This window comes from Colletotrichum orchidophilum (assembly GCF_001831195.1).
Source record: "Colletotrichum orchidophilum strain IMI 309357 chromosome Unknown Scaffold_63.1, whole genome shotgun sequence".
In the NCBI taxonomy this organism is placed as follows: Eukaryota; Fungi; Ascomycota; class Sordariomycetes; order Glomerellales; family Glomerellaceae; genus Colletotrichum; species Colletotrichum orchidophilum.
In genome coordinates, this window is record NW_019173019.1 from 246,003 (window position 1) to 273,072 (window position 27,070).

The following is a 27,070-nucleotide window of genomic DNA, read 5'->3' on the forward strand; positions in this document are numbered from 1 at the left end:
CCCCCAACATCATCCCAGGAATCCACGATTCAACATCCAGACTGGGCGCTCTCCATTTCCCTATCTGCGTTGGACCGTCCGCAGCCACATCTCTTCATCAGTGTAGACGTCCATCGGCCATCCATCCCGGCCGCACGGCTGCCAGATCCCGCCCCAGCACCGTTCCCTCCTGACCTGCATCATGCGGCCTTGCTAAAGACAAATCGCACCACCACAACCACCACCACTTTCTATCCCATGTCTTACGCCGTCAATACGATCCTTCAAAGAATAGCTGAATATCGACCCGCGCAAGTACCAACACTCTCCCGAGCTGATCGTCTCTCGATACCCGTAGCGGCACCTCGCAAACGACGTTAGTATTCACTGGGCGCATCTTACTACCTGGCGAATACACAAATCACCTAGACGAAATCATCCTCTTCGATCGCCGCTTTCGTTCCGGCTAGCAACCTCTTTCCTTGGCCAGGGTTCACCACCAAACACCTCCGCTCCGTGCACGACCCCTTGTTCGTTCGTTCGTCCGTCCTGCCCACCTCAGTTATCCAGAAAGAGAGCCCCAGGCGTCCCAGTACTCCGTACCAGGTCCAGGTCCGTAGTCGCCTCATACCGACACACTCAACTGCGCTTAACACGTCTTCGGTACCCGCCTCATCCCAAGCTGGCTGCCGAGGTACTCGCATTCCGCTAGCATCGACCTCCACCGCCTCCAAGACTAACGCAAGGCTCCGCTCTCTCCTGGACTCTGCACCGCTCTCTTCGCTTCGGGCCTTGCCTTCCCCATCAAACAGGCCCATTCCTTTCTGAGGGCTCGCCAAACAGTCCAGCAGCAGGACGAATATAATCTTTCCTCCGCCTTTTCTCTTTCGCCCACGACTCTCGAATCATGTCCTCCTCCAATCCAGCATCGCCGCCCTCCAACAGTTACCTCGAGCAGACGGCGTCTATGCTCAGTACTGTTGGCGCGTACATGCGGCTACCAGCCATAGCCTCGACGGTATGGCCATTCCCGCCTCCTCGTCCTACGGGCTACCCATCTTCTCACACCGATATTTTAACCTTCCTGTCTGCTACCCCTCCTCTTGGGCCTTCGCCCGAGGTCGTGCCTCGACTGCCTCGACTGCCTCGCTAGTGCTGCAGGCTAACTTATCTTCTCCTACCTAGGGTATCGCAGCAGTCTTAACTAGCCTCCTCTACTTCAAGCAAAAGTAGGTCCCTCCACCCGGCGTCCATGTGACGCACCCTCTTCCCACCTTCAGTAAGCTAATCAGCTGTGCTGCACCGCTCTAGAGCCTTGATCTACCCATCGCATATGCCTGCGAATTCTCGAACCAATGTCCCAAGACCCTCACAGTATGGCATCAAGGATTTTGAAGAACTGGTCATCCCAACAAACGATGGCGAGAAGCTGTCGGCATTCTACATCCGCGGCCCCCGGGGTGGAAAGAACTCCAATGTCACCATCCTGATGTTCCATGGCAACGCGGGCAACATTGGCCACCGCTTGCCAATTGCCCGCATGCTTATCAACTTTATCGGCTGCAACGTTTTTATGCTCGAGTACCGCGGCTACGGTCTATCAACAGGAGAGCCCGACGAATCCGGCCTCTTCTTAGACGCGCAAACCGCCCTTGACTACCTCCGATCCCGCGCAGAGACGAGCAATCATGAGCTGATTGTTTACGGACAAAGCTTGGGCGGGGCTGTCAGTATCAAACTGGTAGCCAAGAACCAAAAGGACGGGGACATTGCTGGTCTGATCTTGGAGAACACCTTCCTCTCCATGCGCAAGCTTATCCCTTCGGTATTGCCACCGGCCAAGTACTTGACGCTGTTGTGCCACCAGGTTTGGCCAAGCGAATCGATCATTTCCAGCATCACATCTGTGCCGATCCTATTCCTCTCTGGTCTACAGGACGAGATCGTACCGTAAGTCCCGTGCAACCCCTTCTTCCTCATCTCCTACACCATATGATGATCTGAAGTCACCACCCACAAAATATGAGTCCTTCGGGGCGCTTGATTTGAATTTACGACGAAGAGTCTGATATGGTTTTCTCTACACCGGTTTTTTTCGTCTGTCTCAGAAGTTGCCTCTTCGAGACTAACACTTGTCTTAGACCCCGTCACATGCGCCAACTTTACGAACTCTCTGCCGCTCCCACCAAAATATGGAAGCCTTTGCCCGCAGGCGACCATAACTCGAGTGTTTTGGAGGAGGGTTACTTCGAAGCCATCTCGGACTTTCTTGGCAATGTCACCGGCGTGACAACCAAGGAGGAGAAGCACCACCTGTAGAAAGAGCATCTGCTAACCGAGCAACGGTTCAAAGACCACGTGGCTCAAATACTGGAGGCAGAGGCAAGCCGGCAGTCTGTCTTCACCAGCGTATCTCGGCGGCTTCACTGCAGGAGTCCATCGCTGAACAACGACGACTGGATGTAATGCCCCTGTCGCGGCTTGCGAAGGCGCCGCCGCTTGGACACAAGGCGGCAAAAAGAAGCATAGAACGGAGAAACAGTACGTTGGCGGCGGGTGATCTTCCTCTCTAAACCACCTTTTTGGTCCTTCAAGAATGATACCCCCCGCTCCCATGACGGACCGGTATGCGACAGCATATCTTAGACGCAACATAAATATAATGAAGCAATGAGTACGAGCAGTCAAGCGACCAGTCCAGATGTGAGATTTAGAATGAGGCGACGAAGACATGTTGATGCGAACGAGATTTGGCCACGTTGCTGGCTCGAAAGGGGTCTTGAGGGCAAGGGATGCCGGGCCGCGTATATACGTTTTGACAGATGCGAGTTCACTCCCATAAGCCAAACTGTGAACCGTCTGGGGCCTTCAACTTCATCTCATACCGTTTCTCTCCCGTTTCGAAGACTATCAGACGCAAAACGCCATCGTAAAAGCCGACTTTGCTGGGGGGATGGGAGGGGGGGCTACAGTGATATGCGAGTGATGCTCGACACGCGATTATCACCATCGCCGAGAGCTGGGATCAACCTTGCCCCTGTCTTAACGGCCAGCGGGGATATATCCATGACCTTTGCCAGCACGAGCGAGTTCATCGCATTTGGACAGGACGGGGGAATCTTTGCTTTTTCCGGATCCGTTCGTCTCTCTGGCGTAGCACGGCCCTTGACTGTACCGGTCGGTGTTCTCTGACGTGGCAGAGGAAGGTAGGTCACTTTCCTGCTTTGTTGGATATGGTTATGCGAGACGTCGCGGGGTTCATGGGTGGAGGACAGGAAGGGGGAGGAGGGGCTTATCGCGGTGGATGAGTACAAAGCAGACGAGACGGGGGGATTGAGTTGTCGCAAGCGACTGGTCAATGAGGTGTTATTGGGAATCGTCGCAACACGGCTGGGGCCGGAATTGCGGTCTTCATCAAATTAGTGACATGTCTTCACGCGTGAATGCTCTTTTATCGTCTTATCAAATTCCATCTTTTCTTGTTATAATGCTGTCGAATCCAGTGGTGGAATGGTGCTTCGGGAAATACTCAGGCACCTGGTGTTCCATTTCATCCATCTATTCCTCCATGACAAATGGGTACCCTCTGTCATCGCCTCAGACACATCAGCACCACTGAAAGGTGGGTGTGGAGAAGCAAGGTGGGCGCCATGCAAACTCCGCCATGCCTGCACCGAAAAGTTGAGCCCGAGAAGAACAACTTCCTTGGCCGAAGCGAAACTGCGGCCAGCCTTACTCGTCGCTTTCAGCGGCAGCCTCCCAGTCGTCCGCGACAGAGTCCTCGACGACCTTCTTGCGCGCCAGCTTGGAGAAGCTGACAAAGCCGCTGGCGGGACGGGCGTCGCTGGCGGGCTTGGGCGCCAACATCCTGCGCTGCGCCGCGGCGCGGCCGACGACGGCGTTCCATCCACCGCTGCTACCGTTGGCCGATGTTCCCTCCCGGCGGAGGACGTTAAAGCTCGCATCAGCGTGGACCATGATCGCGGCCGCGGCGATACCGTCCTTGGTTACAGTCCGCACGACGAGGGGTTTCAGGGACGCGAGGGAGGATTCGATGGTCGAGGGGGTAGTGCCCCATGAGGTGACAGGGACTGCGCGGACGAGGATCTCCTCTGAGGGGAGGAAGGCGGTGGTGAAGGAAAGGGTGTTGTAGGCCTTGAGGTGGTTGGCGATGGCGGATTCAACCTCGTCAATGGTCAGGCCGAAGCGCGGAGCCGAGAGGAGTAGGGCGTTGAAGGGTTCCGGCGCCGACGCTGCGGCCGCTGCCGAGGAAGACGCTGATGCCGCGGCAGCTGCGGACTTGGCAGCGTCGTTGCGGATCTTGACGCACTGCGCCAGTGTCTTCTTCGGCGCGGCGACAAAGCGCGGCGTCTTGAAGATGGAGACGTGGCGGTGCGGCTCAGGGTCCTGGCTCTCCGAGTCAAAGCCGAAATCCTCAGCGAGGGCGTGCAAGAAGGCACGCTGGAAAGAGGGCATGGGCTTGAAGCGCAGGCGCTTCTCCGACGCCTCCGATGCGAAAACGCGGAACTCGCGCTCCTGGTTTTGGGCCCACGTGTGAGAGAGCTCACGGAAGAGCTTGAGTGTCGTGTCGGAGTAGGGGATGTGGTCGTCATTGTGGTCCGGGTCGACGTTGAGTGCGGCAGCGAGACGCTGGTTGCGCTGGAGACGGAGGCACTCGTCGTCGCATTTCAGGGTGTCGCGATCCGGAGTCGGGTTGGTCTTGGTAGCCATGCACTTCACCTCCTTCTTACGGTGTTGACAGTCACAAGTGATGAAGGTCTTGCTCTGGCACGGCCGATCTTCCTTGCATGGATAGGGGGCGTGGCACGAGGCCTGGCACGAGTGATCGCAGGATTTGCGCGTCTTCCCACAGGACTGGGCGCAATGGGAACCGGAGATGTCAGCATCCTCGCATTCGCCGGGACGATGACACTCCTTTCTGCATGTGTGGGTGCTATATTCTGGTCAGCACATGCGACAATTCCTGTGATGGACGATTGTATTACTTACCCGCACTTGAGCTTCTTGCCACAAGGCAGACCGCAGCGAACCCCTTCCAGCCAGCAAGGCCGGTTCTTCATCCGCTGCTTGCCGCAGATGCATGCTTTCTCTACCAAGAACGGACACTTGGGACAATCAACATCGTCGGGGTGGCAATTATGCTTCACCGTAGGATGACCGCAAGGTGGTGCTCTCCGGCAGTCGAAGCGGCATTCAGGGGGCCTGGTTCCGCATGGCTGCGGAGGTTGCAAGACAGTCCTGCCACAGGCACAGCTGATCTCCTCAAAGACGGCTTCGAGGCAGCTTGGGCAAGGTCCAGCGTGGCAAATTTGCGAACACTGGTGGGTTCCACACTTCAGTGTCCTCCCGCATACACGGAGGCAAATGTGTTCCGCCTCAACCTCATCTGGGGCCTGCTGCTGCCTGTGCTTCCTTCTGGCGGCCTGTCTCTCGATGGCCTTCTTCTCCCCTGGGCAACAGTGCTCGCCACACTTGTGGCGCCCACAGTTCAGCTGAGCCTGGCAGACCCTAAAACACATCGGCGTCGCGATCTCTCCCTGATGACACAGGGACCTGCTCACAGTACGCTGGCATCGACAAGAAATATCCTGCTTCTGGAAGCATGAGTTGCATGGACCGGTATGACATGTGTCGAGGCACCGGTGGCCGCAAACGAGGGTCTTGTCGCAGATCTTCTTGCAGTGAGGAATCTCGTCCACGCAAGACTGTCTCGGTTGGCCGAGCAGCTCTTCCAACGGTGTCTTGCCACAGGGGCAATGAAGGACAACATCTGGAGCCAAAGGGCAGTGTGCCGGCACCTCGTCCTGTGAATGGCAAGTCTTCTCACAATCATGGAGACCGCAGTCGTATTTCCTCCCACAGGTCGCTTCGCAGTCGAATGAGCCATCGAACCAGCTGTCTTGAGAAACATCCTCGGAATCCGAGCTGGAAACCTGGCCGTAATTGAAAGACATTTGAAGGTCGTCCCGGCGATCGCATGGAATCTCCTTGTGCTCTTTCCCGCAATAGCATCTTGCCTGCACGGGAATCTCACAGCTACCGCACAAGCCAGAATGACAAGGGGTAGCACAGAAGTGTTCGCCGCAAGGTAGCAAATCTCCGCAGATCTCCTTGCAACTCCATCCGTTTCCGTAGTCCGTCTCAGTGCACCGCTTCGTTACTTCGTGTTTGCCACAGAAGCAGGACTGTGTTGGCCCCATGAGGGTACAGGGCGGACACGGCCCAGCGTGGCATTCGAGAGAGCATGGATGTGGGCATGTTGCTCTGGGCTTGGAACAAGTCTGTCCGCAAGAGTGAGGAGGAAGACCAGGGACATTTCGGGGGTTGATGTCCTTCCCGCACCAGCAGTGGTAAGCACTCGGTTCCTCAGTCAAGCTGGAATTGCAGCCGGGACAACGCCAGGAGCGAGTGTCGTCGTCCTTCTTGAGCTGGCTCGTGAACCACTTCTTAACACAAGATAAATGCAGCACCGTCCAGCATAGCCCGCAGGACCACACTCGAGACGGCCGCAGGACTTCACTCGAGCAGATGACACACTCGTACTGGCCGTTGCTGATGTCCTCATGGATACGCGTGGGTAAGTCTGCAGCTGCAGACTTTGGTGCTAAAGGATACTGAGGCTTCTTTTGCTTCGGGGCAGGTTGTTTGCTGACAATATCAGTCAGCCTGTGTTTTAGCATGTGGCGAATATCAACATACCCTCTGTGGACAACGGGCTGCCCAGGAACGAAAGCCGGGGCATCTGCACTCAATCCCTGTGCATCTGGCACATTTGAATCCGCAGCGGTTGTCAGGCTGCCGCCGAAAGTTCGCTGAGTTCCCGATACTGTACCACCTCGGACCGCACCGCCTCGCCGACCGCCCCGACTACCGCCCCGACTACCGCCCCGACCGCGATCTCTCCTCCCCGAGCTAGAAGGTTCCGATTCAGGTGCATTATCTGCCGAGGCTTCAGTAGCCAGTGCTGGCTGAGCTTGGTTCCGCGGCTGAGGGTTGGCATTCCTGCCACCACCTCGCCGCCCACCACGGCCATTGCTTCCGTCTGCTCTTCCTCTTCCCGATCTGCCTCGGCGGCTTGGCTGAGGACCTCCTCCAGTCGACGAGACCGTTTGAGTTTGCGTCTGGATTTGGGTCTGTGTTGCGCCACCGTCCGACATGTCTAATACTCTGGCTGATGTGATGATGCGGTGATGAGTTGATGAAATCGTGATTGCGCTTTTTGAAATACAGCGTCTTCGTACAGTTGCTGCCAGTATAGGCGGCGGAAGTGAATCAAGTGGCCTCTCGCCCTCGAAAGAAAAGGCGAACGTGAAAAGAATGAGAGTCAACTGAGATCCAGTATTTCCCTTCTACTGAATACCCGGACCTGGGGAGGCGACTTTAAAAGAGATTCCGCAGCAGACGGGAGGGATGGTTCAAGTCAAGTCGCTGGGGCGGACTTAAGCGTTCGGACAGGTGGACCCGCTAAAATTTTGGGATCAGGTCCCTTCCGGGCTTAGAGAGGTGTGGCAACTGCCACTGCCAATGCCCGCTGTAAGGCTGACAAAAACAAGCAGGAAGGAGGTCACCGTCAGCAAAGGCCCGGGCCAGTCACTATGAGTCACCATCAATCGTTCCTGCGACTCGGGTCTGCCGCCAGCTAAGGTGCACTTTACTGGAAAAATTTCGGTTGACTCAATAGCAATATTGCACAGTCACGTTTCGTGCAGCATTAGGCCGCTTGGGGATGTAAAACAATGTTTTGTACCAATTGGAAGTGTATGGAGGATCATGTTTCGTTGCTGAACAAATGGCCTCAGTGGATACGGTGCGTGCTCCCACAAGATTACCGCCACATCTTTCACATTTCAAGTTGGGATTGGGACTGTCCGAACCACTCACAAGAAAAAGATGTCTGTCAAGTCGTGGGTGTTTGGAGACCTTGAGATCAACATGTCTTCATCGAGTCAACAAATAGCCACTTTTCTCATCACCTGCAGGTACTTTCTCGGCGACTGTAACACTTCGCTGACTATGGCGCAGGGCGTTGCGCAATATGGTCCTAATTTACACCGAAATTTTCAACCGCGTCGATGGTTTAGTGGTAAAATTCTCCGTTGCCATAAAGCAGCGTCGGGGAGCCGGGGGTTCGATTCCCCCTCGACGCAATCTTTTTGCCTTCTGCGGCATAAGTCCTCGGCAGGAGTCTCGTACTGTGAAGAACGACTGACGTACGATGCGATATCAGAACGTTTGATGGACTTTGTTTGCCGAGACCTTATTTCCCTCCTCCATTTAAAAGTTGAAGAAAATTGGGTGACAATTATGAAGTATATCTTTGATTGGGTGAACTCCAGCTAAGAGTTGCAACTGCTCGGTCAAATGACAAGCTGACGAAAGACAAAATCTAGCGAGTGATAACTTCTAGATATTCATACATCTTTAAAAGTGAGGGTTCTCCTGAGTTCCTCTTGCTGCTGCCAGAAATGCTCATTGAGCGTGTTGGATCAGGGACGAAACAGGTCTGTGGCTGGAGGTATAGAGAATTCAGACCACGCTCGTCTTCCGATTTGCACGACTGCTCTCATGGTTGTCTAGCACAGTCGAGGACTCAGAAACCCATCCAAGGCCAATTACGACACAGGACAGTGAGTCAACGTTCAACGGCTCTAATAACCCATCAAGAAGCTCAAAATGCATCACACTTCTGTCAGTTTCCGCTTGCCAGTGTACACGAAAGGCCAATCTGGACCGAGACTGGGCTTACGAATCTCTACATGGTCCTTTGACTTTCCACCAGCATCTCGTCAATGAGCCTACTGACCCCCAAGTCGTAGACGTTGCCGCGCCTGAAGCGGACGAGAAGTCCGATACCTCTGCCACATTCGCTTCTTGTTTGTCTTGGAGGATACCACTCTCATTCGTTCAAGATGCTGGCATCTCCAAATGGGAACGATCTAAATGGGCAAAGAATCAACGTCGCTATCGCCATGCATATGCATGTTTGCTCTGTTGGTCGGGTTCTTCAGACAAGAAGAAAAGGGGTTGTATTGTTGCCCAGGCCGCTGGCCTCGTCACAATAATCAAACCCAAGCCCGAGGCAAAAACATCTCCAGAATGCATCAGCCACAAGTATCCCATTATTCACTTCATGTGAGAAAGTAATGCATTGCGACAGCACACGAATGATGACCGCTCGGAGATTGAGGTTAGTCTACACACAATTCCGCCCTTAGCTTTGCGTCTAACAATCCCCTAGAGCATCGCCACATCGAGCACGAGCATCAGTAGTTCGATTCTAGACTATCGAATCGAAAACGGCAGGACTTACCACCGATACAAAGATGGCAGTGAGAGTTTCATTTCCACCCGTCCGCTTGACTTTAAGACAATTGAGGGACTGGTCTCTGACGCGTGCTCTGCATTTAGAATATGTTCTTCCAAATGATGAATCGGAAGGTGACAGGCTAAGTTTGAGCTCCCCCTTCCGAAATCTGTGCTGGAAAATTCGCTGAAATTTACTAGCTATGCAACACGAGATCTTCCTTTACAACATCGGTCACAGGCTGGGGCAGGCTTCGTCGTGTGACAAAGTTGAGAAGGTCGGGCGTGTCTTCGACGTAGGCACTGGCACCGACATCTGGGCCATTGACTTTGGTGAGCTTCATCCCGAAGCCGAGGTAAGATCACTTTCTTTTCTTCGCCTTGGCCGATTTCTCATCTGACGTTGAAATTAGGTTAACGGCCTTGATCTTTCATCCAGTCAGCCAGATTTGCAAGGGGTTTCGTCTCTCAAAAACGTAAGAAAGGGGCTGTATGGAGATACTTTTACTATGTTTGATCAAAAGCACGCCGCCAAATGTAATATTCAAGATCGACGATGTTGACGAAGACTGGACTCATTCGTAACCGTTTGTTAAATCCACAGCTGGTTCATGACGGGTGCTATCAAGGACTGGACGAAGTTCATTGAGTCTGCCTATGAGTAAGACGCATTTTCTTCTCGATACTTATGGATGGGAATAAACGCCCGATCTCTCTTAATAGAAAATTCACTCCTGGCGGATCGAAGTTCAAGATGCGGATATCAATCCTCAGTCAGACGACAATACTTTCCAAAAGAATAGTGCCCTGGCTCAGTACGTCAACCTGCTCCAAGAAGACGCAGAGAAGGCGGGCTGCGACTACTTCAACATCCCTGGACTCGCGGATCTCATGACGAAAATCGGTTTTACTGACATCTCGGTCCAGATATTCAAATGGCCCATCAACGGATGGCCGAAGGAGGACAGGTAAGCTCGAATACCACACACTCCTGCTTGCGTGTTAAAGTATGGACAGGTACAAAAAGCTCTGCCTTTGAACTCAGGAGAACTTTGGCAGCGCTCTCCAGGCCCTCTGCATGGTGCTCTTCATGCGCGTCCTTGAGTGGGCACGAGAAGAGATGGAGGTGTTTCTAAATAACGTGCGCAACGATGTGAGGAACCGGAACAATTACGCATACTTTCGCATGCAGCTGCGAGTTCAAAGAGTCCAGAGCCACGATTCATTCAAAGGCAGCAGCTCCTGTTCAAGAAGAGTTGTGGATTCGGTACGGGCTTCAGCATGGGGCGATATGGTGGCCATTGATAGCTCTGTTGAGTGCATTTACATATAGTCAAGCTGGAGAGTCAGGAGGGAAGAGACTACTTCGCCTTTCAGCAAGCCATATCGTTTTCATACCTGTTGCTGCAGCTGAAAGATTATTGTGCGACATCCTAGATGCTTGGGAGAGAGTCTAGGCTAATTGAGGGCGGCGACTAAATATTCAATTGACATGGGTCCCAGGGAGCGTCAGCTGCGTCCGTCTCTGCCCATATTGGTATCCGAGCCGTCGCGCTTTTTTGCGATTTCTTTTATCAATCCCATTCGCTCAAAAGACTCTCTATGCTCCACAATTCATCGCAGAAAAGCGTGGAAATGAGGCAACATCGCCGCGAACTCGCATATGCGGGTTGGTTCAGTCTTTGTTGGTTCCCAGGACGGACAGGGATGTCCAGAGTTGGCCGTTCTATGTCACGTCACAAAAAGACGTGCGCTTCCCCTTGGTTTTCGTTTCTCTCTCCCTTACACTTATTTCTGAGAACCTCATAGTCCAGCCGTTGTATTTGTGTTTCGTCACGAACTTGGCGGTCAATACTCATTTTCTCGAATTTGACATCGAGGAACGGGATAAGCCGCATCCCAAGACAGCTAGCCTACGACACCAACACAGCTCTGTCGAGACTTGTATCTCCATAATCACGTTCCATTCATGGCTGAAATTGACCGCGAAGTTGAGATTGTAGCTGAGGTACTCATCGACCGGACCTAGAACCATGTGGCAGAAGTCCTGACGTGTTGGCAGGAGACTGATAAGCTCAGTGATCTCACATCCAGACTCGAAGTGAGTTGATTTATGCCCCCTGTTTCTTCAATGAGATGACCATCCAAAATGCTGGATCAAGCAAGAGCTTCTTCATCCATTCGTATCAAATAGCTAATGTTGACAAACACGGTAGAGTGTGGCATTATCAACCCACAGCGTTAGTGCCTCTATCTTTCAAGATCGAGTCGAGAATGGCCGGACGTATCATCGATACAAGGACGGAAGTGAGTTTGGAAAATATTTCTCGATAGATCGAATGATCAAAACTTGAGAGGTCACAGCTCTAACTCACGCTTGTCCCCATAGAATACAACATGCCAAATGACGAGACGGAGAGCGACAGGCTAGGTGCGCGCTACACCGCCCAAGCTGAGGGAACTCGAACTGACAAGCTGACCACCCCCTTCAGACTTTCAGCACGACATTTGCATCTACACCTTTGACGACAAACTCGGCATTGCCCCGCCATGCGAAGAAGGCGTCAAGGTCGGGCGCGTTCTCGACGTGGGGACAGGGACTGGTAGCTGGGCAATGGATTTTGGCGACTTACACCCCGAGTCCGATGTAAGTCTCACGGCCTTGTCGTGTTCCATATACACAGCGAAGCAAAAGAATCTACTAATTGCCTTTGCAGGTTTTGGGTGTTGATCTCTCGCCTGTGAAAGCAGAATTGTACGTCTGGTTCTTTTGCCACAGACATCGAGTTGGGCATTCAAGAACCATACTGACCGAGTCGGCCCTTCATTTTAGCGTACCCCTAAACGTCCGATTCGAGGTCGACGACATCGAGGAAGAATGGACATATTCAAAGCCATTCGAATATATCCACAGCCGATTCTTGACGGCGAGTATCGAGGATTGGGAACAATACATCAGACGCTGTTACAAGTGAGAATATATGTCGTGTGCTTCCCACCTTCTGAAACCGGCAATCTAATAAAAACAGCAATCTTGTCCCTGGTGGATATCTGGAGCTCCAGGAAGCCGACCTAATGCCTAAATCCGATGACAACACCCTCCCCGAGGACGCCGCCATCATCAGATATGTAAATATGCTGAATGAAGCCTCTGAGAGGACGGGCCGCGAGTTCATTGAGCCCACCTCTCTAAAAGCCAAGATGATTGAGGCCGGCTTTGTCGACGTAGAGCTCCGCATGTATAAGTGGCCTCACAATGAATGGCCAAAGGAAGACAGGTGGTTCATTCACACATTCCCGAGTGGTTTCATACCAGAGACCAGACAAACAGGACCGTGTATGCTAAATGACAACAGGTATAGGAACCTCGGATACTGGACAAAGGAAAACTTTGGCACTGCCCTCGAAGCGCTGTGCATGGCGCCGTTCACCCGCGTCCTCGGCTGGACCCGGAACGAGGTCAACGTGTTGCTCATTGATGTCCGGAAGGACCTGAGGAACATGAAGTACCATGCTTACTGCCCTGTGTATGTACCATCCCGTGGAACGTCTGATGTTGCATCTTGCTAATGATGGCGAGTAGATATTGTATTGCCGGCCGCAAGCCGTAGAAGCGCCAATCACCATTGCCTTGGAGGCTGAGAAAACTTCCTTCGCATCAAGACATAGGCGGTAAGCTTTCTACCAAAGTCGAGACATGCCCCCGGTGTTTGTGTACCAGCAGGCGAATGCATTCGAGGTTCCAGGGAACTCGGATCAACCCCTTCCCTTGTCAGTTCAGCCGCTCGTCTCTAGGTTATTTCGGACAGACGCAACTTAGAGAGGACATTTAATATCGGGAGGTGCCACTTGAAAGTAGCCATTGCTTTCTCAGAGTGGTTGAGGCTCACATCTAGACCGTCAGGATGGGTAAACGAAAATGCAGAATACTTGACATACTTGATTGGCACACAACTACCTACCCGGTTTAGGGGGCTTGGACATTGCCCTGTCCTAATATCCCACCTACGCACTATGTTTAAAGTGTATCTTTATGCCCGTGTTGTGTACAAATTTTTGAGTGATCTTGAAGGTCAGAAATCGCCTTTGTATCATATTATTTTAAAATGTCTGTTCATAATCTCTTCTGTTCAAGGGTTAAGAGTGGCCATATGAGCTCAGAGTGGAGCTATTCTAAGCAGAAAACAGGAAAGAGGAAAGCACAATGGGTCAGGTCAATTTGATAGACACATAGTGGCCCTGTATTTGGAGACACTAGTAGGCACTTATGACCCTTAAGCGCATTGAGGGTACGCCCTGCTGGGGGCAATGTGGGAATAAAAAAACCCCAAACTCGGGGAGCTACCTGACCACTGAGCATTGCTGCCATATTCTAAACTGACCATGAAGTTGCCTCTTCGGTTTTTCTCCCCTCAATGGCGCGTGACAGCAGGCTTCGGCGACCCGTTCGGAGAACCTTGGAAGTTTTCAAGTCGACCGTGGGGAGACTTGCCAAAGGATTTTGATCTGGCGCAGAAAAAGTGCCAGCAGTTACGATGGACCAGGAATATTTCACGCGCCAAATGCGCGACAATGAGACCAACGAGGCCTAATGTGAGGCCAGGTTGGCGAAGCTTGCAGGAAGATTTCAGTGCCTGCATTCGGATAGGGGGGCTGAGGCGGCAGGATGTCGGAGGAGAAGCGCGCCAAGGGTAGAGGCGCCGCAGTGGAATGCCACCAACAGCACTGAGACGCCCTCATCCATCTTCCAACGGTGCCCACTGGGTACCTAAAGCAAGGTATCTGTAGGTAGGCAGCCATTTGATTCCCCACGAGCAGGTAACTTGGCAATACGGTCAAGTCTAGTAAGCTTAAATAGGGGGGCGTCATTTCAAGCATTCGGAAAAGAGGAGCAAAGAGGAGGGGAAGCTAGAAAAGATATTCGACGGGGAAAATGCCCAGTGTCCCCAAGGCAAGTTAGGGAACCGACACTGGGACCGGTCCCCCGGCTCACCCAACCCAGTCCCCGGGCTACGGATGCCTAGACCTCTGCTCATTCCCCCGTTACTTCTCCACTTTTCCGTGCGGTGCAAAGGGCCGGCGAAGTTCGCTGCGGCATTGCCACTTCCTGCTATTCTCCACCTAAAAAAGCAAGGAGCCCGCCAAACTTCTACCGCCGTTTCTAAACTTAGACCTCCTGGCGGTAGGCAGGATGCAGACACGGCCACTATACCAACAAACCCACCGACTATCTGGTAAACCATGGAGGATCGTTGGACATTGTAATTTCATACCATCGAAACTAGGTATCTGTACTTGGGCCATGATGTTTGCTGGGACATATAACCACGGTGGTACCGCCGTTGACGATGCAGGCGGGCTCTGCTGTGTTACTGCACCTCTCTTCCTTCTGATGCACTCTGGTCTTGTCTAGTATTATCCTCGCTCTTGGAAATCCGACTTGATGACCGTGTTTATCCCATCTTGACACCAGACTATTCACGACGACCATCATCAATCTCATACCGCTACCATGACTTCATTGCCCTGCACGCTCGCGACGTGCGACGTCTCCGATAGTCCTTACGGCTACCGCCCCGCGCTGTCAGCCAGCGCCGTCTTCGCTACCGTCTCGGCGCTCAGCCTAGTCATCAACGGCGCCGTAGCCGCGCGATCAACGCAACGACATGCCTTCACACCCTTCTCCGTCATCGTAACCCTCGCCTGCGTGCTGGAGTTGCTGGGTTGGGTCGACCGTGTGGCCGGCTGGAGCGATCCCTGGGCCGTGTACCCTTTTCTGCAGAGCAAGGCCCTGCTTACGATAGCCCCCATCTTCGTCACCTCAAGGTATGTTCGTCCCTCTTGGAGGAAATGCGATAGTTTCGAACAAAAGTCGGATGCTGATACCCTTAACAGTATCTATGTTTGCCTCGCACCGATGGTCCGGATACTAGGCACAGAACACTCCTTCATGAAGCCCGAGCTCTACTCCACCATCCTCCTCCCGCTAGACGGCCTCGCCCTTCTCCTCCAACTCGTCGGCCTCGGCGTGGGCTTCCAACACGTGCCATACACCCTCGCGTCTCACGATTCCTTCGCCCCGAACGACGTGGGCGCGAAAATCGTCCTGGCGGGCCTGGCCGTCCAGCTCGCAACCCTGGTCGCCGCGGGCTTGTCCCTCGCCCTCATTCTCCTCCGCGCAGCCCGCTCCTACCGGCAATACGGCTACACGACCTTCCACCGTGACGTCGGCTACGTGCCCTTGACCGGCCGCTTCCGCATCTTCGCCGGTGCGGTGCCCTCGGCCATGATCGTCTTGTTCGGCAGAATGTGTTTCAGGGTCGCCGAGTACGCTGAGGGCTTTCGGGGGCCCCTTGCGAGGGGCGGCGGAGAGGGACTGTTCCTCGGGCTCGAGGGATTCCTTGTCGGGTATGCGGTTTTGGCGATCGTCGGGTGTCACCCGGCGTTATTCTTGAAGGATGGGAAGATGGTCTCGAGGATCGAGTCGGAGCCGTTTGTCGGTATTGATATTGTTGGGAGTGCTGGTCATGTTGGTCATGAGAGAGATCTGGAGGCGCTTAGCAAAGTGTACCAGAGGCACTATGAGGAGGAGCAGAGGTTGTCGAGATTTGAGCGTGTTTAAAGATGATAGATACCCCTCCAAAAGTAGCGTGCATTGTTAGTCTTTGGTTCATCATTCGAGTGACCTATTTCGAATCTATTTCCGTGTCCTCCTACTGCATATTTCTGAGGCCCTTCCGCTCAAAGTAGAAATATTGCAGCGCGGGTGCCTCCATTGCGAAGCAACTACTTCACGTATCAATCGAAAGTCCTTCCAGCACGTCTAGTTGCCAGATAAGCAGCCGTAGGCCATTTTTCCTTTTTAGCGAAAGAAGCAACAGGATCTTTCTGCTCTCCTTGATTGAAGGATGTCTCAACATGTTGTTCGCATTGTTCAGCACACACCTAGTCAACTATTCCATCACCAAATATACACACGAGCGCAATCGGGTTGTCGGCACACAGAAAACATTGAGGTTAAGAGTTTCTTCGTTGTTAAAGCCGGTCGATCGGCATAATGAAAGCCTTGAAGTCTCGCTGCAAGGATGGAACTCAGACTAGTCCAATAACTTATGCAGGACATTAGCTACATAGCACACTCACCACCCTAAGGTAAGGTAGATCAATATTTTGCGGTACCAACTACTTATTACAGAGTTGCAAGTCGATTGAATGCTATATCTTAGTAGAAAAGGTTCTCAAAGTTACGAGAAAGAAGTTCTCACTAAAGTAACAATGGCAGGACAATCGCTTGTTGCCATCTCGAGTGACCCAGTACCTTCTCTCGGGTCATTTTTTCAACGTATGAGAAGGTCTCTTGACGAATTGCAATTATTATTGCTCTATTAGACGGGCTTCTGATCAGTCCATCTATGACTAGCTCACTTACGCCGTAAGCCATGGCGATGGGTCCTGATATCGGATCACAACCTCTCCGTAACAAGGGTCAGCTCTCCATGCAACACAGTATCCGACTTATTCTACCACCCCAGACTCCACCAAACCTCTCAACAAATATGCGCGCGGAAGGGGCTGGCCTGGCAAGATGGGTTTCCTCCGAGACCGTGCCAGATTCTAATGTCTCAAAGATGCAGTCCACAATTAGACAATAGCATGATTGGTCTTGAATCGCGGAAGCCAGGGTCGGCTACCGTTGAAGGTGACCGAGTTCCCACATTAGACTCCTCACCCACCAACGTAAGGCGACCCTGACCAACTGATATAAAAGCCATTTGAGGGAACCACAGGTTATTGTTCCAGTGCTGTCATCAAAAAAACCATAGCATCACCCAATCCAGTCTCGACTGAAGCAGTCTTTACAAACATCCATCCTCAACGATGCCCAGCAAACCCGTCATCGTAATCACGCCCGGGGCCTGGCACTCGCCCGAACACTTCCAAGACCTCCGCGACGAACTGCACCAAAGAGGCTGGGAAACTCGCGGGACGAGGCACCAATCCGTTGGCTCTGAACCACCAATTAAGGGCTTATACGACGACGCGGCCGCCACCCGGACCGTTCTGGAAGAGCTCGCCGACCAGGGTAGGCAGATTGTCTTGGTTGCTCACTCGTATGGTGGTTTAGTGGCCGCCGAAGGCGTCAATGGACTCGGGATCAAGCAGAGAGCCAAGCAGGGCAAGGACGGTGGCGTCATCATATTCGTGTACCTGGCTGCGTTTGTGGGGCTTCAAGGGCAAAGCATTATGAGCTTGACGGGCGATGTGTTCCCCCCCTGGACGAATGTTGAGGTGACAACTTTTTAGTCTTCGTCTCGGTAGTGTTGGAGCGCTGACAGTGTGCTTTCAGAACGGCCGGATTCACTTAACGGCCCCCGATGACTCCCTCTACGGAGACGTGTCAGTTGAGGCAAAGGACAAGGCAAAAGGTTTTTTGAAGCACTCGACGACGCAATCGGTTGAGGAGCCCATGACGTACGAGCCTTGGCACGACATTGCTTGCATGTACGTCGGCTGTGAGGATGATAAGGCGATTCCTTACTTTGCACAAGAGAAGATGCAGGAGCTCCTGGGGCCCGCGGCGACCAAGTTGAAGTTGAAGTCCTCGCATTCGCCGTACCTTTCTATAGTGTCTGAGACGGCTGATGTTGTTGAGCTTGCTGCAAAGCAGGGACTGGAGGCCGTGGCGGTTTAGGCGGTCTGTGGATGTTGGGCTGTTCTCGTTATGGACATGTATTTGTGAGTGCCGTTTCCTGCCACAAGTAACTGAAGGTGGTCTTTGAGAAGAGACAGCAAACCACATATGTTCGAGATTTCTTAGGAATGATAGCAACCGAGAGTTAGATAGGATAGTTACTCAAGTAAAGTAGCTCTTGCTGGAATTTTGGAAAATCCTTGGCATCGTGAAGTCAAAGTCTAGGTAGTAAGTGGGTGCACTGTTTTTGAAATTGTGGTAACAGCGATAGTTCTATACTCAACAAGATAGATCTAAAGTTGGAGGTCTAATTCTCTCTGCTACCTTAGGCAGTGGATTAAGACAGATTTAAAGGCGCCTCTCGCATGGGCTTCTCTATGCACGCGGGATCACTCATCTTTAAACCCAACAATGCCGTGGCCCTCTGTCGTCTCAACTTCTCTGTCACACGTGTGAATTCATGTGTTGCAGTATTCACCTGAAACCGGTTTTCACCGAGACGCAGACTTCTTCCCAGCTATAGGTACTTTAGTGCAACAAACATGCCTGTGTTCTGCTCCAAGTGCTCTTTTGGTGGGAGGGCGGACTCGAGGAAATGCAGGTGAGTCGTTGCCGAAGATGCCCGACATAGGGAATACTTTCATTGTCGAATGTAATATAGCCATAATCCCATCAAAATGAAGCATCCTCGTTCTATTGAATCCGTTCCTGTGATATGTAATTCAGCGGACGGTCTTCGTACTGCTGACTAGCCAGCTAAGGCCAGCTCAAGTTGAGTTGCTAGGGCATGCCATGCGAGTGTCGACATGTTCTGCGTTTTCCGCAAATTATATGGCTGGGTATGACACATCAGCCGTGATTGGTGGCGACTACATCTATCGCAGGACTATTGAGGGCAATATCATTTGTCCCACCAAATTCGACGTTAATAAGAGAAGAGGGTCCGGGACTACACATTGCTGATTACACGCACTGAACAGTAGGCAGCCATCCAAAGGAGAGCTGTGGTGCCTTGCGAGATGCTCATTCACAGGTAGTCGCATGAAGGAGAAGATTTCCCAAAAAGTGTTTAGATGAGGTAAGGTTGCCGGGATGCACCCCGCCGTGAAACCCCCACCAAAACCCTTTCCAAGGCACCAGTTTGTGTGCACCTTGACGTAGCCAGCCAAGCAGCAGGAACAGCCGGGATCCCGTGTAAACAAAAGCAGGAAACAATCAGCCAGGCCGAAGCGAGAGTGTAGAAGGTAATTACAAGCTACCTGACTTCACGCAAGTCTTGTCTTACGCCATAACACAGCAACACCTCTAAAACAACACTCGAAGAATATTCGGATACTTCATTCACTGAATCTTCATCCCGCCGCTATCCAAAACTTATCAATACCGCAGACACCAACATGGCGCCCCCGTCTCAGCTCACCGTCGCGACCCTGTCCGTCACTAGACTTCTGAAGGAGGAGATCTCATACGAGAAGGAGCTCATCCAGCAGAAGGGCAAGGTCACTACGCTGGAGACTGAGATCAAGGAAGGCAAGCCCGATGAGGACGGGAACCGCGAGTACATGCTCAAGCAACTGGTAGGTTTCATCGCCGACAACCCTGACTCACGTTCATCGAGGCATCTGTTGCTTTGTACACATCCCGCTGACTCTGGCCAGAAACTTGCGGTGGTGGAGACGCAGAAGGTGTTCCCCGAGCTGAGAACGCGCGTAGAGGACGCGACCACCAAGCTGGAAGAGCAGATCGCCTTGGCCGAGAGCGGCGGTGCGTCGCCCGAGGAGTTGGAGACGGCGAGACTAGCGCTCGCCAAGGGCAAGGAGGAGAAGACATATGTCACAGACAGCAACTCTGCTTAAGGGTGTGATTTTTTTTTTCCTTTCGCGTTTTGATATTAGACATCAGAAAGGCTCAGAATTGCGTTGTGTTCAACGGGTAGGCGAGCGTCATGAGCTAGATAGCTGGCTGCTTAAATGGGTATCTCAATTGAGGGACTCTTCTAGGAGCTTTCGAAGCATCTGATTTGCCTAGTTGTCCACTTCCATCCTCTCCGGCGCGTCCACTGTGATTTGAGGCGTATCGCCTCCCGAGGTGAGCTGTGTGTCATGGCGGTCAACCATCTCAACATCCTCTCCCTCTTCAATCTCGCCCTCGTCATCGTCTTGAGGGCGAGGGGTACCATTTTGACTCGGGACGGCGCTGCCAGACCGCGAAAAGCTACCCAGGCCACCCGGTCGAGGCTTAAGACCCTCCGACTGATCCTCCGACTGACCATCATGCGCCGACGTCGGTCTCGGTACGGCACCGCTGTCTGGATGCGGCGTGACGTTGCCGCTGGAGACATGCCGAGGCGTGTTCCCTCCTCTCGAAGCCTCGCCGTCCTCCTCGCCGTCCTCGTTCATGCCCTCCCGTCTCTCGACCTCCTCCTTTTCGTCGCGGATCTGTCTGCGCAGCTGCATGCCCTCATCCATAATCTTGCTGAACTGATCGCGTCGCTCCCGCCACGTACCCGCGTACGTCTCGCTCTCCTTCTCCAGGTCGCGAATCTCCTCCTCGAGCTTCTTCAGGTTTGACTCCTGCTCCCCGCGCGGCCGAAGGCCCTTAGCCATGAGCCCGTTGGCGAGCTTGTCGTACTCCTTACGCTGGGCAAGCGTCGCCCTGGCGCCCTCCAGCTGCTCGCGCAGCCGCGCATTGTTGTCTCGGACGCTTTGGCATTCCTCGAGGATGCGTTGCTGGTCGGCCTTGTAGCGTTCGCGCTCGCGGACATTTGCGTCGAGGAGGAATTGCAGACGGGCGATGCTGCTATCGAAGGCAGCAAAGTCGAGGGTGAGGTCGTCCTTAATTTGGCCAACCTCTCGCAGGGTTTGAGCGTTTGTCTCCTCCTTCGACTCGGCATCAGCATCCTTCTCGCCGTTCGCGCCTTCAGGTGGTGGCGTGGGTTGTTGTTTCGATTGGGCGTTCACAATCGCCGAGATGGACGTTAGCCTCTTGGTGATTCGCTTGAAGGGCTTCTCCTCAATGTTGACCAGTCGGGTCTTGTGCAAATCCTGCTCCTCCTTGTCGTCTAGGAGGTCCCAAGACGCCATTTTGCCGATTTTTCCGTATTGAGCTGAGGGAAAAAGAGACTAGGCGACCAGCTGACTCAATGGACCGGATGAGCTCGTTACTTGAGGCTGTATCGTGGGAGGACAATTTCTTGGTGAGCCTGTGAACTGGGTTGAAGATAATCAAGACGCTATTGCACTGGGATAAGTGGTACAATTGATGTTAACGACCCTTGTGCGCGACGCATGTCAATAGTAATGATGGTGAGAATAGCTTCAGACGGAGTGGACCAAACTTAAAGAGGGAGTTGCGGGTGGAAAGAAGCTCTCGCACCCTTCCTTGCCTCTCAGCCTTGCAGTAACATTCCATGCTCAATTAGGATTGGTCAGCTGGTTTTATGCGCTGTGAAGTGGGTCACCATTCTAAGATAAGGTAACGTCAGAGCGTCCAGGTCTCCTTCCCACTCAATGAACTCATCATCTTCCCATCAAAACACCACTAGTGTTCAGTCGCAACAGCATTTACTTGGTCGCAAAACTCAGAAGCCTCAAAACATAAAGACTACACAAACTTGCAACACTAAGACATGCCATCTCAAGAAGAACAAGAACTGTTGGCCAGGATTGGCCAACTTGCTGGTATGCAGTATTTCGTAACCGACCAGAGGCGAAAACAGCGCGCATCCTAACCTGGTGGCAAACAGGCAAGATCAATCTTCACAAGGCCCAGCAAGCTGGCGTTCAGTCGGTACCAAGCAATCAAGCATCCTATAGCCGCCGTATGTCGACTTATTCTGGCCGAGAACATATCCTGGCGCTTACACAACACAGACAACACCCACCGACATGGCAACTTCCCCTACAAGCATCGCGTCCAGCCGTACCCATCCATCCGAGGAGGCCCGGCAGGTTTTCGGCATCGATCCTTGGTGGTAAACAAGGACGGAACACAAACACCTCCCTCCGACTCGTCTATTGCCGAGGCTTCTGGCTCGACGACTTCCTCGAGCGCATGGGTTTCGAAGAATACCCGCAGTCAGAGGTCGCTGATCAACTCGGCCATCTACGACAAGACCAACGAAGCGCATGTTAAGGCAGTTGAGGCGTCCCGGCAACAGAAGATCCGTCAGCAGGATGCGCGCGAGCAATCGCAGCTTGCCAACCATTTCCAGCGCTACAGCGGCAAGGCAAGCGCGCCGCACACTCCTACTAACTCGACAGCGACAGGCAATCATGAGGTAGAGATCCAAGGAATCCGCTTCCGAGTCGCGCACAACGGCAGCAAGCTCATCAAGGTGTCGGGTGCGTTAACACTACCATCTTACACAGCAGTGCGAGCTCACAACCGTACAGGAGATCTACACCCAGTCAACGCTACCCCCAAAGTTGCTTTCGTTGGGGGTGTCAAATTTCACCGAAGCAAAACCGGCAATTTGTACCGCGCCGGTGTGCTCAAAGCTCAACGGTATGCATCATTTTTCCACGAGTGACGTTTGCTAACTTGGGTCGCATCCCTAGCCAAACTGGCATCAAAAAGGTCGACGTGCCTTGCAGCATGTTCTCGCTGACTGGTATTTTATCCACAATCTTATCCGATCGCCCACGCAGTATCCGATCTGACACATGTGGACGATTTCTTCCTCAAGTGGGTATGATATACCGGACTCCACTAACCACAATAATTTTATTCTAGGTTCATGTGCCAAGGGACCATCTTGTCGATATATGCACGATGCTTCGAAAGTTGCCATCTGCCGGGAGATGCTGCACAAGGGGACCTGTGCCAACGGGGAGTCTTGTGATCTTTCCCATGACTTGACACCCCAGCGCACACCGACCTGTGTTCACTTCATCAAGGGCAACTGTGCCAACTCCACCTGCCCCTATGCTCACTCTAGTGTATCCTCAGGTGCTCTGGTTTGCCGTTCCTTTGGGATGTACGGCTACTGCGACAAGGGAGATGAGTGCGAAGAGCGACACGTCTTCGAGTGCCCCGACTTCAGCAATACGGGCAAGTGTAAAACCAGGGGTTGCAAGCTCCTTCACCGCGAGAGGGCAAGCGTCCTTCGAAAGCGGGCGGACGGCGACGAGACGGAGGATTTGTCCAGCGATGACGAGCCAGCTGACAGCGACGACGTGGACTCGGATGAAGTGGAGGAGTTCATCACCGACGGTGCTGGTGATGATACTGACTTCAAGGTCCAGAAGGACTTTATTTCTTTCTGATTGTGATCTGATGCCACCTTGCCGAGGCCAAATGGTCTCTTTTCACTGCTGACATGCTTGCTATCCACTCCTTGAGGGAGTCCAGACAAAGGAATGCCTCGAGTCTCCTTATGACGGACGTATTTCAGGTTACGAAAACGAATAGGGAAGAGAACAACAGACGATACCCAGAAAGAAGCTGGACGGCTAGAGCTTTGATACCAAGCAGGAAGCAGATATGAATAGAAGATCATGATAATGATGAAGAAGAAGAAGAAGACGACGAAAAAGAAGTAGCAGAAAAGGATAGAAATAAAAGTCATGGAATACGCGAAGAAGAATCAAAAAAGTGCTATTCCGTTGAAACTGGAAAGAAAAAACATGCCAATCAGCCCTTCATCATGTGTTGTTGATATCTGATGTGAACATGGGTCTTGAGAAGCCTAATCAGAGGGTTAAATCCACAAAATTAAGGTATGTAGGTAGGTGCATGGTGGCAGAGTGACTTTAGCCAAGCATCATTTCCGCGTGCGGGCCGGCCCAACTATTCGCGGGTGTCTCAACTAAAGCAATTCAAATTGCCATTAAAATTTACCCCGCCATTCCTCTCCCCTGTGGACTCCTGAAATCAGCCGCCATTCGATGACAATTCCTTGCGCTGACACACACGGGCTTCAAAGCTCCCACTGCGCCGAGGACCCCTCTTGACCCTTCTTCGCCCCCATGCAGTCGGAGCAGTCGGCGCCACTTGTTGCCTTTTGGTGGTGAGTGAGAACAGCCCTTTGTCCCTCGGCCCAGGAGCTTCTGAGGCGCTAATGGAGACCCGTCCTTTGGTGGCCATATCGTGGTCGGATCGGGGGGGCTGTTCATCTGCGGCTGCCTTGTTGGAGGATTTGCGTCTTTGAAGGTGCACCGCCGTCTGCTAAGCCCCCCGGCCCTGTCTGCACACTCTCATCATCCTTTCCGAAGTTGAGAATAGCACCAAACATCATGACCCTGCCTGCGCAAACATAGGTCGTTGTGTTTTACTCATGGATAATTGAACAATTCTCTTTCTCAACAGATCCCTTCTTTCTTTCTGTTCTTGTTTTTTTCTTAATCCCGGCCCTCCTGACTCCTCTAGACCTACCTACCTAATCCAAAGTTCCAACCTAGCTGGCTCAGCACTAATCCTGAAGACGTCATAATGGGCCTACGCGACGTCCTCAAGAAAAAGGAGAGACTCGACAACGGCGAGCACAGCAGCAAAGATGCAGTAGACAAGCTGGCGGCACCCGAATTCAAGTTCATACGATCAGATACGCATACCCAGGAGGTCATCCATCCCCCAAGCGGCCCCCCCGGGTTTGAGGACGGCAATGAGCAGTTCCTGAACCCGAACGAGGGCGGCGGCAGCAGCCAGAAGCCCCGGCGCAGCCTCGACGTCTTCTTCGGCAACAGCCGATTGCGCAGCGCGTCCGCCTCCTCGCAAGCGAGCCCGAATTCCAACAATAATGGCAAGATTGGGAGACGACTGTCGGAGCGGCTGCACCTCGGCCGCTCGCCGGCCTCGTCCGACAACGTGCCGCAGAACCTACCCGACATCGTGACCACGGCCGAGGGTGGCGAGCAGGACGAGCTGCAGTGGGAGAAGCGCGCGACCATGCTGGCTTCGGCGAACAAGAGCAGGCCCGCGACGCCGTTGCGCGACGATGCGGCGGGCGGGGATACGGGGAGGGATAGGGCACAGGGCGCGGCGGCGGTTTCGTCTCCAGCCATTGACGAGGATATCCAGGAGGCCATCCGGCTGCACGAGGCGGGTGATTTCGAGAAGTCGACGGCCATGTTTGCTCGCCTGGCCGATCCGAAAGGGGCGAATAATACCTTGAGCCAGTTCCTATACGGTCTTTCTCTGAGGTGAGTGCTGCCTTTGCTGGCCACAGACTGGCCTCGACTCTTGCTCGGCAGCGTTGATCTCGACCAACCCCGTGCCCATAAGACGGGATCATGCGCGCGGGCGCACCACGGCTCGCTGGGCGATCAACGTTGCATCCGGGGGACTTTGGACTAGGACCTGACAGGTGCCACGATGCTTTGTTGCCCGTTTGGGTCAGCGACCTGCGGAACGGAATTGCTGACAAAGGGGTGCTTGTTGTTGATAGGCACGGATGGGGTTGCGAACCCGACCCAGAAGGGGCCATCAAGTATCTCTCGGCGGCGGCATCGAACGCGGCAACCGTCGAGCAGATGGCGTTGAAGGCCGGGCTCAAGAAGGGTGGTGCTGCCAAGGGCGAGCTCGTTCTCGCCATCTTTGAACTGGCAAACTCCTTTAGACACGGTTGGGGCACGGCAAAGGACCCAATAGCGGCCAAGCAGGTGAGTCATTCCGTCCAGTGACCGGAGTGAGGCGAGGAATGCCTACGAAGGCATGGCCGCGCATTGAAGGCCTAGAACTAACATCTCGTCATAGTACTATGAGACTGCGGCGAACCTTGGAGATACTGGTGAGTATGCCCTGATGATACGTCTCAAAGCGTTGAGGCCCAACTGATGTGTGCCGGTACGCTAACCCGCCTCGTTCGTCTCAGATGCTATGAATGAGATAGCCTGGTGCTATGTAGAAGGCTTCGGATGCAAGAAGGACAAGGTACGTTTGGTCACATATCACCCATCACTTCTAGCGGCATCACGTCTACCGGGTCTTGCGACATGAGGGCCAGAACTCGGTCTTTGGGGGAAACCGGCATTAGCCTCAGCAGCCCCAGATGTTGTGTGGCTTGTACCCAGCGAGAGCTCAAATGTTTTGGGATGTGAGAGAGCGCGCAGATACAGCTTAACGTCCGGCTCGGGCCGTCAGCAATATGGCTTCGTCCAGGTTGGGCATCAACACGGCAACCCTGAAAGGCGGCCGCAAGACATGAAACCGCGCAGGACGCATGCTCAATGTCATCACATGAAGCTGACAACATGTCCAGTTCGCAGCAGCCCGTTACTACCGGTTGGCTGAAAAGAACGGCAACAAAACACTAGGCAATTCATGGTAAGTCGAGCCTGTCTGTTTTGACTCTTCTTCTCGTCATCCACTATTCTATTGGTTTTCCCCAGAGTCGGACCCGGCGCATGCATCGTTGGAGGGAGGGGAGAGCTGCAGCGCCCTGTCGCGGATGACTTGCGCGCTGCGGCATTGATAGGCTCCCAAGGCTTTTTACCTGTCCCCCGCCCCCCAAATGAGGCAGTTCGCCCTGTCATTCAATCCTCTTGGATGACAGTCAGCTTTCCGGAGCTGCACGCGGTTACGTGCCGCTGCATGCCTCCTGCGCCACGACGCGTTCCCCAGGACGCCCGCGAGACTCGACGCTGCTTCCCGGGGCGCACCCCTTTTATCGCGATTTCCCTTCTGCCTGTCTTACCCCCTATCTTGCATTCCTGACGCCATTGCCGACACAACCTGGCACAACCCATAGCATCAATCCCTCCGTGATACCCAAGGCTGACGAACGGCAACCCAATAGGATCTGGAAGGAAAAGTACGACCCAGATGCCGGTAACAAGAAGAAGTAGAAATAGGGGGGGGAAGTCACAGGGGGGGAACTAAGTATATGCATGAGATGACCGAACCACTGGTGACACGGGCATCACATACTCGAAACGGGCGGTACGGTTCGGCAGTCCCGCTCAGCTCTATCCGGCGATTCCCTTTCTCTCCTGCCGGCGATGCCACCCCACGCGCGAGATCGTCACACGGCTCGGTCATCCCTTGGGCATCCTGATTGTGTGTCCAAAGCACAGCAATGAAGGAGAGAGGGGGGAAAACACACAAAAATATGAGTCGTTTGTCAGCCCCTCTCCG

At 53.3% G+C, this 27,070-nt stretch overlaps 10 protein-coding genes across 10 annotated transcripts; 8 read left to right on the forward strand and 2 right to left on the reverse strand.

Moving 5' to 3' along the window:
* Positions 1 to 886: 886 nt before the first annotated feature.
* Positions 887 to 2,298, forward strand: CORC01_07780 (uncharacterized protein; the record flags this gene model as incomplete). The annotated part of the gene is made up of 4 exons (XM_022619415.1): positions 887 to 1,102; positions 1,165 to 1,208; positions 1,291 to 1,929; positions 2,121 to 2,298. The coding sequence occupies 4 exons, from the start codon at positions 887 to 889 to the stop codon at positions 2,296 to 2,298; spliced, it is 1,077 nt and encodes a 358-aa protein (XP_022474151.1).
* Positions 2,299 to 3,711: 1,413 nt separating this feature from the next.
* Positions 3,712 to 7,157, reverse strand: CORC01_07781 (NF-X1 type zinc finger; the record flags this gene model as incomplete). Its single annotated transcript, XM_022619416.1, has 4 exons — positions 3,712 to 4,918; positions 4,990 to 6,036; positions 6,343 to 6,648; positions 6,700 to 7,157. The coding sequence occupies 4 exons, from the start codon at positions 7,155 to 7,157 to the stop codon at positions 3,712 to 3,714; spliced, it is 3,018 nt and encodes a 1,005-aa protein (XP_022474152.1).
* A 2,349-nt stretch (positions 7,158 to 9,506) lies between these two features.
* CORC01_07782 (TAM domain methyltransferase) lies at positions 9,507 to 10,275 on the forward strand (the record flags this gene model as incomplete). Its single annotated transcript, XM_022619417.1, has 3 exons — positions 9,507 to 9,659; positions 9,717 to 9,779; positions 10,078 to 10,275. The coding sequence occupies 3 exons, from the start codon at positions 9,507 to 9,509 to the stop codon at positions 10,273 to 10,275; spliced, it is 414 nt and encodes a 137-aa protein (XP_022474153.1).
* Positions 10,276 to 11,272: 997 nt separating this feature from the next.
* CORC01_07783 (TAM domain methyltransferase) lies at positions 11,273 to 12,914 on the forward strand (the record flags this gene model as incomplete). The annotated part of the gene is made up of 10 exons (XM_022619418.1): positions 11,273 to 11,311; positions 11,366 to 11,404; positions 11,520 to 11,610; positions 11,693 to 11,734; positions 11,796 to 11,950; positions 12,021 to 12,058; positions 12,137 to 12,274; positions 12,333 to 12,581; positions 12,660 to 12,830; positions 12,887 to 12,914. 10 exons carry the CDS (start codon positions 11,273 to 11,275, stop codon positions 12,912 to 12,914), a joined length of 990 nt encoding a protein of 329 aa, XP_022474154.1.
* Positions 12,915 to 14,815: 1,901 nt separating this feature from the next.
* CORC01_07784 (sphingoid long-chain base transporter RSB1) lies at positions 14,816 to 15,925 on the forward strand (the record flags this gene model as incomplete). The annotated part of the gene is made up of 2 exons (XM_022619419.1): positions 14,816 to 15,129; positions 15,199 to 15,925. 2 exons carry the CDS (start codon positions 14,816 to 14,818, stop codon positions 15,923 to 15,925), a joined length of 1,041 nt encoding a protein of 346 aa, XP_022474155.1.
* A 1,256-nt stretch (positions 15,926 to 17,181) lies between these two features.
* Positions 17,182 to 17,995, forward strand: CORC01_07785 (uncharacterized protein; the record flags this gene model as incomplete). The annotated part of the gene is made up of 2 exons (XM_022619420.1): positions 17,182 to 17,592; positions 17,651 to 17,995. 2 exons carry the CDS (start codon positions 17,182 to 17,184, stop codon positions 17,993 to 17,995), a joined length of 756 nt encoding a protein of 251 aa, XP_022474156.1.
* Positions 17,996 to 19,392: 1,397 nt separating this feature from the next.
* CORC01_07786 (tubulin-specific chaperone Rbl2) lies at positions 19,393 to 19,851 on the forward strand (the record flags this gene model as incomplete). Its single annotated transcript, XM_022619421.1, has 2 exons — positions 19,393 to 19,572; positions 19,654 to 19,851. The coding sequence occupies 2 exons, from the start codon at positions 19,393 to 19,395 to the stop codon at positions 19,849 to 19,851; spliced, it is 378 nt and encodes a 125-aa protein (XP_022474157.1).
* Positions 19,852 to 20,019: 168 nt separating this feature from the next.
* On the reverse strand, positions 20,020 to 21,078 carry CORC01_07787 (tho complex subunit 7; the record flags this gene model as incomplete). The annotated part of the gene is made up of 1 exon (XM_022619422.1): positions 20,020 to 21,078. The coding sequence occupies one exon, from the start codon at positions 21,076 to 21,078 to the stop codon at positions 20,020 to 20,022; it is 1,059 nt and encodes a 352-aa protein (XP_022474158.1).
* A 545-nt stretch (positions 21,079 to 21,623) lies between these two features.
* CORC01_07788 (uncharacterized protein) lies at positions 21,624 to 23,262 on the forward strand (the record flags this gene model as incomplete). Its single annotated transcript, XM_022619423.1, has 5 exons — positions 21,624 to 21,675; positions 21,741 to 21,815; positions 21,868 to 22,501; positions 22,555 to 22,607; positions 22,730 to 23,262. The coding sequence occupies 5 exons, from the start codon at positions 21,624 to 21,626 to the stop codon at positions 23,260 to 23,262; spliced, it is 1,347 nt and encodes a 448-aa protein (XP_022474159.1).
* A 1,165-nt stretch (positions 23,263 to 24,427) lies between these two features.
* Positions 24,428 to 26,781, forward strand: CORC01_07789 (uncharacterized protein; the record flags this gene model as incomplete). Its single annotated transcript, XM_022619424.1, has 6 exons — positions 24,428 to 25,137; positions 25,383 to 25,596; positions 25,691 to 25,724; positions 25,809 to 25,867; positions 26,196 to 26,260; positions 26,733 to 26,781. 6 exons carry the CDS (start codon positions 24,428 to 24,430, stop codon positions 26,779 to 26,781), a joined length of 1,131 nt encoding a protein of 376 aa, XP_022474160.1.
* Positions 26,782 to 27,070: the final 289 nt, after the last annotated feature.